The sequence below is a fragment of a genome (genome assembly GCF_019968985.1).
Source record: "MAG: Porospora cf. gigantea B chromosome Unknown PgB_NODE_767_length_11301_cov_117.979, whole genome shotgun sequence".
In the NCBI taxonomy this organism is placed as follows: Eukaryota; Apicomplexa; class Conoidasida; order Eugregarinorida; family Porosporidae; genus Porospora; species Porospora cf. gigantea B.
Genome location: NW_027179249.1, coordinates 1 through 11,301, shown reverse-complemented (window position 1 = coordinate 11,301; position 11,301 = coordinate 1). Strand labels below are relative to the sequence as shown.

Genomic DNA, 11,301 nt, shown 5'->3' with positions numbered 1-11,301 from the left:
ACTCATGACGACATTTTCTTTCCACTGATATGTGATTTGGCTTTTCAGGGCTTTTCAGGGGGCTAAGGATGATATCAAACTGTCATTGCCGAGACTCATGACGACATTTTCTTTCCACTGATATGTGATTTGGCTTTTCAGGGCTTTTCAGGGGGCTAAGGATGATATCAAACTGTCATTGCCGAGACTCATGACGACATTTTCTTTCCACTGATATGTGATTTGGCTTTGGGCTTTGCAGAGACTCCGTCGCCCCTTCGTGTGCTTATTTCTGGAAATCACTGATGATTGATGGCGAGGTGGAGGCTATTGAACTCCGATCGGCCTGGGTCAACAGGCAGCCCGACCTCCAGACCCAGCTGGACAATGCTCGACGGCTCCACCGAAAACTCCAGGCGCAGTCAGCAGAGCACTTGGAGAGGGGAGAACTGGCCGACTTCGAGGCAGTCGCAGAAGTCGCGCATGCCATTGGAGCGGTCATTCGAGAGGTAGACGACGCCAGCTCTTTCAAGTCCAGGAGCTCCCTTGTCTCTGCGGGCACCGGCGACACGGTCTCTAGTCTCGGAGGTAGCGGACCGGATACTTTCGACCCCTTCCAAACGCAACTGCCTCCGTCGGCTCCGCTGACGTTATCTGTCTTTGTGTCGCATGCTCACTGGCTTCCGCTGGGGCCGACTCAGACGGCGTATGTCACGCTTAATCTGAAATGTGCGGGGGAGTTTGGTGCTGCTGCCTGCTCCAACGAGGCTCGACTGTCTCCTCAGGGTGAGGCGAACTGGTTTCAAACCCTGTTGGTACCGGCGCCTGCTGGTTGCACACTTGACCAGGTCACTCAGCTGGTTGTACAGCTGGTAGACGCCTCAGTTACCACGAAGCCCTTGGCCTATGGTGTGGTAGAGCTGGTTGCCGACGCAGCTCTGCCGTCGAGTCTTCTGCTGAAAACGGCAGTGAAGCATTCAACAAACGTATTCGAGCTGCAGCACCACGAAGATCCTCCCGTGTTGTACTTCAACCTCGGTGGCGATCGCTGGATGCACTTTCCTGCAGTGGCACATTCTACTCCACCGAAAGCAGCGGAGCTGGTTGTATCAACCGGATTGGACCTCGCTTCCAACGGAGTACATTCTATAACAACGAAATCGGAGCCGACGGCAGTGACCGGATTGGACCTCGCTTCCCACGCGGCCTCCTCTCTGACGACGTCTCTGCCTCTCGGCAGGCCGCGACCTGCCGCTCTCGCACCCTTAGCGGCGGTGAACCAGCAGCAGAAAGAGGAAAACGCCCGCCTCCGAGCTGTAATTCACCGCCTGACTTCGGAGGTCGGTCAATGGCGAGGACGACTCGACCAAACATCCAGTCTTCTGTGTGTTGCGAAAAAAGCGGCTGGCCGGCTGGAGGGCGAAGCTAAGAGGGCCTCAGAGGCCGCTGAAAGGTTAAAAAAGGCCGAATCAAAGGTCGAGGACCTGACCCAGAGCAACGCAGCCTTATCAGCGGACGTAAAGTCCCTCACTTCAAAGCTGACCGACACCGAGTTTGCTCTTCATGAGCAAAGGGCACGTTACCTTAATGAGGTAAAGGTCCGCAAACATCTGGAGAAGAGTTTACGGTGTGCAGAGGAGAAGATCAACACGCAAAAGCACAAGTTGCACATCTGCGACGCAGAGATAGAGTGAGAGCAACATTATAGTATCATTCAGCTCCTTGGATCATCTGATACGCGTGATGAGGCAACAGCAAAGCGTACCGGTCGAGTCGACAACGACGCGGCCTCTGAAACTCGAAGGGTTGCCCATGATCGTCGAAAAAGCTCCTCGGACGGGCAGAGAGAGACTTGCAGAGGTGCTGAAGGATCTGTGGCGGTCCAGCCCCGCCACGGCTAGCCAGGGGTTGCCTAACATCACTCGCCGGGCTCTCCTCGAGGGGCAAGGCAACATATATGAGGACGACCATGTGACCTTGGCAGTCCAGCGCATGAACATGTCTCAATTCACGTTGGTGGCCAGAGGTATGAGCGTGCAGTCCTGCCACGTCGCTCCTTCGACTGCGGAGGGCGGCACTCGATTCGAGCCTCGACCATGTTCACCGTCATCTTGGCTGTGCACTGTCACGAAGGGCGGCCACGAGTTTCAGACGCCTCCAGATATCACTGTGCTATTGACTATGTCGGACATGTCCTTGCGAACGGTCAGCGCGCCAGTGCCATGGTCGTGGTTGCTTTTCTGTGATCCCCTGCGAGATGATCTGAAAGAGGCGTTCGAAAGCTTGCCGAACCAGGCTGCCATCATCATTGCGGACCCATCGGCACTGCCGGACCGCCTGATTCCGGGCCATATGGCGAGGCAGGATGTAGGTCCTTGGGCCTTCCTGGGCGCGTCCCACCAGTCGCACGTCGCCGTGGCTGTGGTGGCACCGGACTCTAAATCTCGGCAAACACTGCTGGTAGTACGGTCGTCCGATCGCAGCCTACGCACGGTAGTGCTCTTCTTCCTCCTTCAAATCCTCAGCCAGCCCCCACCATTGAAGGCAACAGCGAAACCAACCGTTAGTCCGATATAGACTCAACTGACTCGACCAACGGACTTTTTGAATGAACAGTGTTCCCTGTCTACCGTGGTATTTCGAAATCATTAAACGAAACGCTCACGTATCCAGAAGCGGCACCACTTCATTCTTGGAGCCAGACCCACTCCACCCTTTTCGGTCTGCTCTCTTCGTGCGGTTGGAGTGCACGTGGATCGTACGGGACGGCCTCTTCGTTGGTGGGGGAGAATTCCTCAATCCTGGCTCGTCCACGCTGCGACTTCGGCTTCGAGACCGGTTGCGTCCTCGATAGCGATAGTCACGACGCCTCGTCTCGGTTCTTGACCTGTCGTGGGGTCTGGGCGAGAGACTCCGTACCCTGCGCCTCTCGATGCGCACCTCTCTCTGCTTCGAGAGTGATGGGACAGGAGATCTTCGAGAGTTGACAGGAGGAGATCTTCGGGACTGCTGTCTTCTAGATGCTGCAGGTCCCTCTGCAGACCTTGACTGCCACCTGCGCCGTGTCACCGATCGGTCCTCTCGGCGTTTCACAGCCACCCCAATCCACCCGTCTTCGTAGCGATCAGGCACCCGTCGAGTGGCACTCAGAAACCCACGCCCTTTGCAAATCCGTCCCTTCTCGTCCCGGGTCGCGAGTGTCTCCGACGGTAATCCACACTTCATTAGCTTCACTTTGACTCCGTCCACATGGGCACGCTCCACCTCATCCAATGCATGTAGATTTACAATTTCTCCGAGCAGTGTCTGGTCGTTGTCAATTTCAGATTCTGATCCCAGCATAATGGTAAGCTGCGAATGAGGTCCCAGCAACGCATCTCCCCTCTTTGCACGCTTGCTTCTTGATTCCCCCGATGACATACTGGTCTGAGCGCCCTGTGGGCGCTGAGTTCTCATCAAGCTCCCAGGAATTATTGTCTCGAACAGGCAGCCGTCAAAGGACTGCTGTGCCGAACCATCGCAAATACGTCGAAAATTGCTGCAGGTCTCCGGTGCCGCATTCTCCAGCAGCCTAAGGTCGAGATGGGTAACCTCCCCATCGACGTCGACGTCTAGCTGGCAGAGCGTCATTATCGCCGATTTTGCCGTCCACTTCCACCTACGGCTGGGCACGCTTGCTGCCTGTACTATCTACAGTGCTACCCGTTGGGTACTCCCACCGTATGTTCGGAATTGACAACGATTCCAATAGCGGGTGTCATGTGATTGCTAACCTGCAGTGCCTGTACCATATACGTAGGAGAGAGGGCATCCACACAACAGCCCAATTCCGCCGCTTCGCAGAGTCCCATGGGATGCCTGTCGTGTCGGCGTTCGATTACATGGATCGTCACGTCTACCGCCGTCTCTCGGACCTGCGCACAGCCTTCCCCGCGGCTTATCGTCCGCTGTCCGACCTCTGGAACAGACCATCTGATCCGAGGGACTCCCTGTTGTCCTTGGTCGGCGGCGGTCGCCGCAACAATCTTTTTCGATTTTCCATAGCCACGAGGACGGTGTGCGACTCATGCGGAAACAGGAGAGTCAACCAAGACGGACATTTCTTCTCCGTGGACGGCGGAACCACTCAAGATTGTGTGGACGCGCTCCTTCACCGGTTCACCGATCCCAGAACAATCACCTGCGTTTCCTGTGCAAGACCGGCTTTGGCAAAGCTAGAGGAGGTGGAATTGCCGCCTGTTCTGCTCATCAATGCGCGGGTCACAAACGTGGGAGGATGCAAGATTAGCGGCGAGGTGGATCCGAGCCTGGAGTTGCGAGTGGGACCCCTTACGTACGATCTTCGAGCCGCCGTGCTAAAGCGACGGAAGCACTTCATTTCGGTGGCTCTCACTGAAGACGGATGGTGCGTTTTCGATGATCACCGTGTGAGTAGGCTGCCTGCGTTCGAGCGACCTGGAGGATGCGATCTCGCATTCGCGTTTTATACCCGCCGTGACGGGCTGCTGGATAGATGTCTGCTAGGTGCTGATGGAAGCATTACTCGCTGTTCTCAGACAACTAAGGCTGCGGCTGTGGTAACCACGTTGATAGGTGCTGATAGAAGTACGACTCGGTCCTCTTCTCCGAATATTCCTTTCACTCGGTCCCCTTCTGAAACGACTGAGTGTCCGAATACCGTCACCACGATAACAAACCGAAATATCCTCACTCCTGCGCCTGCTGTGACGCCATCTCCTTTGGCAGATGCGGATATTCCTCTCATGGCTGCCTGTTTGCCGACTCGTGGATTACGGAATCGAAGAATAGGCGTGGGATTCTCGGGGCGCCGGCGGCGCCGGGGACGATACCGAAACCGTCGCATGATGGTTGGGTACATTCGTCGCTCACGTGCTCGTCGACGGGGGTTACGCGACATAAGGCGCGGCGCCTTGTGCTGTCGTGAGCTTTTCCGAAGGTAGTCCAGCTTTATGTTTGTCGACACATGCGTGCAGTACTCAAAGAGGCAGAACTCACTCATAGGGATTCAACAACGCGAAGTAGGGATCTACCTCTTCTTCCTCAAGCTTCGCTTCGTCGTCATCCTTCTTCTTCTTTTCCTTCCTCTCGTGCTTAGGCTCCTCATCGCGTAGGCTTTGTAGCGAGGTGCTAATCTCGGACGGCTCTAGGGAGTCCACCACGTTGACCTTCGGAGCCCGGTAAGGACGCTGACGCCTTCTGGCCAGCACGACCTTCGCGTAGAGGCCGGCAAGTTTCTGCCCAGCCTCAGGCAGCGGACATGATGAACGGAACTCGTCAGTGCCGCATTTCTTTTGGCACGTCTGCTCCAGAAGGGTCGAGTCGTCGAATGTGGCGTCGCAGCAGTAGAAACAGCGAAGCAGGCCGTTCTTCAGCGGCGGCAGCTTTTGAGTCAGCTCCAGAGGCCCCAGACAGGAGCACTCATCCGGCAGACCCTCCGCCTCCGGCACCTTCACTTCGCACATGGAGCCTTCGCGGAGCTTGGAAACTTCGTGAGAGTAGTCGGCAGCAACCAGTGCCAGCAGAGCCCACAGCATGACAGATTTCGGTCACACAAGAATACGTGTTGTCTTGCCGAACAGTGCTCACCTGTACAGAGTACCAGATTGCCTGTGTGATCGAGTTGTTACCTGCAATTGCGTGTTGTGAGAGAAATGCACGGTATATTATGGGTCGTCTGAGGGGCCAATTCGTTCGGCGCCTGTCGTCTGCCAGAGGCGCCCCCACCCCTACCACCCGATCAGAGCTACTGAAATCGTTCCGGGTAGATGCCACTGACAGGACGACGGGGCTCTCAGCGTGCCCAGAACAAACGTCGGGCAATGCCACCCCCTTCTTGCGCCGTGCGTCTACATTCATACATCCGCAAGAATTGTATCCAAGGGCCCCGCGACGATCCAGACGAGACAGGATTCCCCCTACAGGCGACATGGATGCTGCTACCTTCGCCGTTCCTTTTGAGATCCATAGACGCCAGAAAGCTAACAAGCTCAGGCGGTGGTCACAACCGAGGATTCGAATGTCGATGGCAGAGTCACCGGAGGTCGGTGCGATCGATAGCTTCCAAAACGTCGTCATTGAAAGCTACAACAATGGTCCTCCACACCCAATAAAGCAGGACGTGAAGACGGCGACCATTCTTGTTGTAGCGGAGGAGAAACTAGAGCGGCCGGCGCTAACGAAGACGAGGGACCTTTGCCGCATCCAAGACACAGCGAAGGTCTACCTTGGGTCCAACTTATGGCGGATGCTGATGTCTGGTTGGTCACTGAAACTTTTTTCTCCAGCTGACCACACTGTCCGATGTGCTCGCCTCACACTCGGAGAGGAGTTCGAGTTGGTTTTTACTTGTGGTGGGAGCGCAACACCAGAGTACCACGCACCCGACCGCAAGGGACAGAGCATGGAAGACGAGGGCATGTACACACAGGCGCTGACGCACCGTAACGTGACCACAAAGTCCACCCAGTTCCTAGCGAGGCGAGTGAAGTCTCGCCTAAAGAGGTCTGTTGCGAAACTGTTATCTTCGAAAGTCGCGGACTCTAAGTTCCCCGAAGCCACGCCTGTACTGACCTTGACGCAGCCACCTCGTCACCGACCACAACCGAGGAGGAACACTGTCGAGTGAGTTTCGGTATCGGAACATACAGACTCGTCCCTATACAAGAAAAAGACGGCCGACGACGAGGCAGTCAGAGGTACCTTGGAAGTCAGGAGGATCCCTGCCCTCCACGTGAGTCTCGGCACGTAAAGAGTGTGGGGATGAGCTCGTCGTCTACCCGGTCCAAACTGCCTAGGGTGCACAGGAAAGCTGCGGTGCGCCGAGGCCGGAGGGCTACCGCGCCTAGTGCCCTCATCCGCAACGGCTCGACTACCTCTGCTATGTCGCAGGCGTCCGCGGCATCACTGCCCTTCAAGAGACGTGGCTCCCACCAATTCTCCCGGCGTTCGTCTATCGTGTGAGTCCCCCGATCCCCAGCGACTCAGTAGTCGCTTCCGGCGAAACAGCCGCGTGTCAGATGCCGAGGAGCAGACTCAACGGTTCGAGCTGCAAACTATCACCGACATTGACGTCAGGCACAAGGTGTACCACCGAATATTTGAGGCCAACCCTGACCTATTCGAGCGAGATATTGATCCTCACGAATATCGGCATTGTGGGGCGCTGTTCACTTCCGACGACCCATACCCCCTGATTCTTGTATTCCAGACGCCGAAAGAGGTGTCCCAATTTGTGCGGTGAGGTCCTCTTTGGCGACATAACACAGGCTGGTGCAGTTTCTACATCTCGTCTCCGGCACCCATCGAGTGACCGTTTGGTCTGATGAACTGCAACAGATGATAAAGTGAAGGCGCCAATAATTGAATCTTTCCGATGGCGTCCTTGAACCGCAAAGGCTCCTTCCAAGGCGACACTCCGCAGTCCCTAACTTCCTACTACCGTCGCCACGGGCAAATCAACGTCAACGAGCTGACCTCCGATCAGATCCAGGCGTTTTTCAATCACGCGGGGTTCACAGGGGAAACGTATGCCGATTTTGACACCGTTCTCGGACCGCAGGACCCCATCACCATACTGCACTTCAATGATGTGTACAACATTGAGCAAGGCCCCGACGGGATGGGGGGCATATCCAGATTCGTCACCGCTGTACGGCGTTTTGCCAACTGCAATCCGCTTATACTCTTCTCGGGAGATTTATTCAACCCCTCGATGCTCTCCACCTTGACTCGGGGAAGACACATGGTTCCGTTCTTTAACTTGCTGAAGGTGCACACAGCTTGTGTAGGCAACCACGACCTTGACTTCGGTGTGGACCAGATGGAATATCTTATCGGATCCTGTCAATGCCCATGGGTTCTTTCCAACGTGATGGACGCCTACAATCCTGACATGCCTCTTGGTAGCAGCCGCTCTTACAGGATATTTGAGTGGCAGGGGCACCGAGTAGGCATCATCGGGTTGGTGGAGAAGGAATGGCTTTCGACACTGGCTACCCTTGGACCAAAGGACTTGGTCTATTCCGACTTCGTAGAGACGGGTAAGGCCCTGTGCGCCTTCCTGAAGTCTAAGGAAGTCACCTTGATCATCGCGCTGACACACATGCGATCCCCAAACGACGAGCGACTGGCAAGAGGCTGTCCGGACATCGACATCATCCTTGGGGGCCATGACCACGAGTACTTCGGCTTCAAGAGGCTGCACAACTCGCTGGTTGGCAAGAGCGGTACGGACTTCCGCGAATTCTCGGTTCTGACGGTGCACCCAGCTTCCAAGGCCGCAGTGGACCCGCTGCCGTACGACTCGATACACTTTCCAGATGGCACTCTGGATCCTGATGATCCGTCGAACAGGGACGGGGGTGTCCTTGAGATGCCGATGTTCTTGGACGGCAGTGTGGCCGAGTGGGCTTGCGTGACTGTGGATAGCAACACACCTGGCAATGCCCATGTCGACAAGCTGGTTGATAAGTACGTCGCCGGCATGAAGGCCTCAATGGGCAAGGTCATCGGCTGTCTAGGCGTCACGCTTGAGACGCGTTTCAAGTATATCCGGACACAGGAAACCAACGCAGGAAACTGGCTATGTGATCTCATGCGGCAGACCACACGTGCGGATGTGGCGATTTTGAACTCCGGTACGGTACGCTCAGACTGCGAGATTCCCGCGGGACCCTTCACCCTGCGCGACCTGACCATGATGCTACCTTTACAAGACGACCTGTTGGTAGTGGAGCTTGCTGGCAGCCACCTTCTCGAGGTCTTGGAAGCTGGCGTGAGCATGTATCCGCGGTTGGAAGGACGTTTCCTGCAGGTAGGCGGCCTCACCTTCGAGTTCGACCCACGTCAGCCTTCGGGGTCGCGCGTGCTCCCAAACAAGGTACAGGTGAAGCGGTATGGGTCACAGCACCTACAGGCCTTGGACCTCGACGCGGCCTATTCATTAGTTGTTAAGGCTTATCTCCACGAAGGCAAAGATGGTTTTGAATGCTTGAAGGGCGCGAAGATTCTGGTGGACGCGGAGACCACGCCCAAACTACCGCTTCTGATACGGAACCATTTCTCTCTGCAGGAACTGGTTAACCACAAGAGCCTGGCACATAACCCCTCCACAATGGTGAAGATGCAAACAGTAATGGCGGAATCTGACGAGCAACTCCTAGAAAAGTACAACCTGCGTCGCGAAGACGGAAAGTACGTGTCCGTGTGTCACCGAGAGCGTCGCATCGTGGTATCCGATTAACCTTCATGCGTCAGCGATACTTTTGGGTTTGATGTATGCGTACTGTGTCGTGCTCCTTGCTGGTGTTATTGACGGATGGCCCATTGGGTTCGATAGAAGCCCTGACACCATGCCAACCCTCAAACTCACCTTGGACCCCCCTAGACGCTTTCTGCCTCAGGTAGTGGCGGCGATTGAAGCTCAGGAGAAGACAAGGATCGAGAATCAGCAAGCCCTGTGGGAGCAGTTCGAAAAGGAGTTCAACATGCAACTGGTGCGAGGCGAGCGAGAGATAACGAAAGAGATAGACGACCTGTTTACGTCGGCGACGTCAGATCTCGCCATGTCGAACGCGGTGAAAGGCTCCTTCAGGCAGAAGAAGGCGAAGTCGCACCGTATGCAACAAATGCAAACGCCGGCCAGGTTGAACGGTCCGGTTTTCACATCCTTCCTGCAAAGTCAGGGCATTGTTGGAAACATCCTGAAGAAGGTGGGCTCGATGAACAACCCGCAGATAGCAGTGGAGATGCTGGATGTCATGCAGCCTGATGCGAAGGTAGAGCGGAAGATGCAACAAATCGAACAGAACTACAATGACCAAGAGAACAAGTTCTTCGCTCAAGCCAAACGAGAACTAGGCGAGATCGTGGACATCTCCAAACTTGTTGTCAGAAAGCGGCTCAACAGCGCCCTTACGTCGTTCCTGACTGATACGACCTCGCTGTCGAGCCAGGTGCGCCGCAAGACTAGTCGGAAGTACGGCCGCGCTGGAAGTAGGCGATGTGGCTCTGAATGACACAGAGTTCCTTCAAAAAAAGACTGACTTCACTTCCTTCCTCCAAGGAGGTTTACTGAACGCGCCACAGGTGAACGTCAAGGTGGCCTCGTCGGACTTGCCGTACCCTACTGTAGTTCGATTGTTCGAGGAGCAGCAGCAGCGTCGAATTGAGACGCGAAAGCTGCTAAACGCGAAAGTGCTGCAGTACCACCTCAAACTGATGGGCGCTCTCCGCGAGATTGTCAAGGATAGCGTCCACCGGCACGTATCGGAAGCGCTAGGCAGCGCTGGTATGACGGCAGAGAGCATCCGCAACGCGTTGATACCGCTGCAGCTGAAGTGATTACCCCAAGAGATCGCGAACGTTTCCGGCGATAACAGTGGAGGTCGCATGGTATGTGTTGGAAAGAACAGCGTGAACCTCGGGGAAAAGCGGACGTTGCCGATAGTCGAATGACAAAATGCGTGCTAACAGTTGCCGCACATCCGGCGGCAGCCGCCGTGGAACGGCTAGACGTAGCTTGCCACTACCAATTCCGATGATGATACTTCCCGGGGTATGACGGTCGTCGTATGCAGGCCTTCCCGTCAAGCATTCCCAGAAGGAAATTCCAAACGACCACACATCCGATTGTAGGTAGAAGGCCTCGCCACGCAAAACTTCTGGCGCCGTATAATACACGGAGCCTCCGAATGCTAGTGAGCACGGAGAGGGTAGATCTGCATGCAGGGATCGAAGGGTGCCCACCGTTCTCCTCCAAAAGCACGGATAGGCCGAAGTCGGAGAGCTTAGGCAAGCCGCCCTTCAATAGAACGTTCGACGGTTTGATGTCGCGGTGGAGTACTCCCCTAGAGTGGACGTAGGCCATCCCCTCTGCGATCACAGAGAACAAGCGCACGACTTCCAGGGTTGGTGTGTGCCAGGTCATAACGTCGGCGAGAGTCTTGGAATCGCACAGCTCCATTGTCATAGACGCCCTGCGGTGCAACGTACACGGGGGATTCACACCCCAGATCCGCACCACCAATGGATGGGGCTTAGGGGAGTGAAGCAGCGCGAGGATGAAGGCCTCGCGGTCCCGGTGCTTTACAGCGTTAGGTATGTGATGTCGCAGCATGGACAGCGTTGACGTTGGCGTGCGAGCAGGGGCTAAAGCGGATAAGTAGTGTGCACCTGGGAAGTAGCAGTCGGAAATCGAAGACTCCGACCGGGAGCAGCCGCAGGATGGTGTGGTACGCACGGAAAGCGCGTCGAGAACCTTGGGACTCGGAGACGACTTCCAGCAGAACTCCTTCAAAGCGA

The 11,301-nt window shown here is 55.7% G+C and overlaps 7 protein-coding genes across 11 annotated transcripts; 5 read left to right on the top strand and 2 right to left on the bottom strand.

Annotated features, from left to right (window-relative positions):
- Positions 1-284: 284 nt before the first annotated feature.
- Positions 285-2,556, top strand: KVP17_001549 (uncharacterized protein; the record flags this gene model as incomplete). Of its 3 annotated transcripts, XM_068517052.1 has the most annotated exons (2): positions 285-1,669; positions 1,698-2,556. In XM_068517052.1, 2 exons carry the CDS (start codon positions 285-287, stop codon positions 2,554-2,556), a joined length of 2,244 nt encoding a protein of 747 aa, XP_068371900.1. The 3 variants fall into 3 exon arrangements, with proteins under 3 accessions (XP_068371900.1, XP_068371899.1, XP_068371901.1); XM_068517051.1 differs by lacking the exon at positions 1,698-2,556 and having other exon boundaries at positions 285-1,673; XM_068517053.1 differs by lacking the exon at positions 285-1,669 and having other exon boundaries at positions 1,792-2,556.
- Positions 2,557-3,701: 1,145 nt separating this feature from the next.
- KVP17_001550 (uncharacterized protein) lies at positions 3,702-4,940 on the top strand (the record flags this gene model as incomplete). Its single annotated transcript, XM_068517054.1, has 1 exon — positions 3,702-4,940. The coding sequence occupies one exon, from the start codon at positions 3,702-3,704 to the stop codon at positions 4,938-4,940; it is 1,239 nt and encodes a 412-aa protein (XP_068371902.1).
- Positions 4,941-4,991: 51 nt separating this feature from the next.
- On the bottom strand, positions 4,992-5,534 carry KVP17_001548 (uncharacterized protein; the record flags this gene model as incomplete). Its single annotated transcript, XM_068517050.1, has 1 exon — positions 4,992-5,534. The coding sequence occupies one exon, from the start codon at positions 5,532-5,534 to the stop codon at positions 4,992-4,994; it is 543 nt and encodes a 180-aa protein (XP_068371898.1).
- A 131-nt stretch (positions 5,535-5,665) lies between these two features.
- KVP17_001547 (uncharacterized protein) lies at positions 5,666-7,347 on the top strand (the record flags this gene model as incomplete). 2 transcript variants are annotated; one of them, XM_068517049.1, is made up of 4 exons in its annotated part: positions 5,666-6,621; positions 6,648-6,956; positions 6,985-7,236; positions 7,266-7,347. In XM_068517049.1, the coding sequence occupies 4 exons, from the start codon at positions 5,666-5,668 to the stop codon at positions 7,345-7,347; spliced, it is 1,599 nt and encodes a 532-aa protein (XP_068371897.1). The 2 variants fall into 2 exon arrangements, with proteins under 2 accessions (XP_068371897.1, XP_068371896.1); XM_068517048.1 differs by lacking the exons at positions 6,648-6,956; positions 6,985-7,236; positions 7,266-7,347 and having other exon boundaries at positions 5,927-6,625.
- Positions 7,348-7,372: 25 nt separating this feature from the next.
- On the top strand, positions 7,373-9,241 carry KVP17_001552 (uncharacterized protein; the record flags this gene model as incomplete). Its single annotated transcript, XM_068517057.1, has 1 exon — positions 7,373-9,241. The coding sequence occupies one exon, from the start codon at positions 7,373-7,375 to the stop codon at positions 9,239-9,241; it is 1,869 nt and encodes a 622-aa protein (XP_068371904.1).
- A 31-nt stretch (positions 9,242-9,272) lies between these two features.
- KVP17_001553 (uncharacterized protein) lies at positions 9,273-10,341 on the top strand (the record flags this gene model as incomplete). Of its 2 annotated transcripts, none has more annotated exons than XM_068517058.1 (2): positions 9,273-9,943; positions 9,978-10,341. In XM_068517058.1, 2 exons carry the CDS (start codon positions 9,273-9,275, stop codon positions 10,339-10,341), a joined length of 1,035 nt encoding a protein of 344 aa, XP_068371905.1. The 2 variants fall into 2 exon arrangements, with proteins under 2 accessions (XP_068371905.1, XP_068371906.1); XM_068517059.1 differs by having other exon boundaries at positions 9,273-9,993; positions 10,022-10,341.
- A 184-nt stretch (positions 10,342-10,525) lies between these two features.
- Positions 10,526-11,116, bottom strand: KVP17_001551 (uncharacterized protein; the record flags this gene model as incomplete). Its single annotated transcript, XM_068517055.1, has 1 exon — positions 10,526-11,116. The coding sequence occupies one exon, from the start codon at positions 11,114-11,116 to the stop codon at positions 10,526-10,528; it is 591 nt and encodes a 196-aa protein (XP_068371903.1).
- Positions 11,117-11,301: the final 185 nt, after the last annotated feature.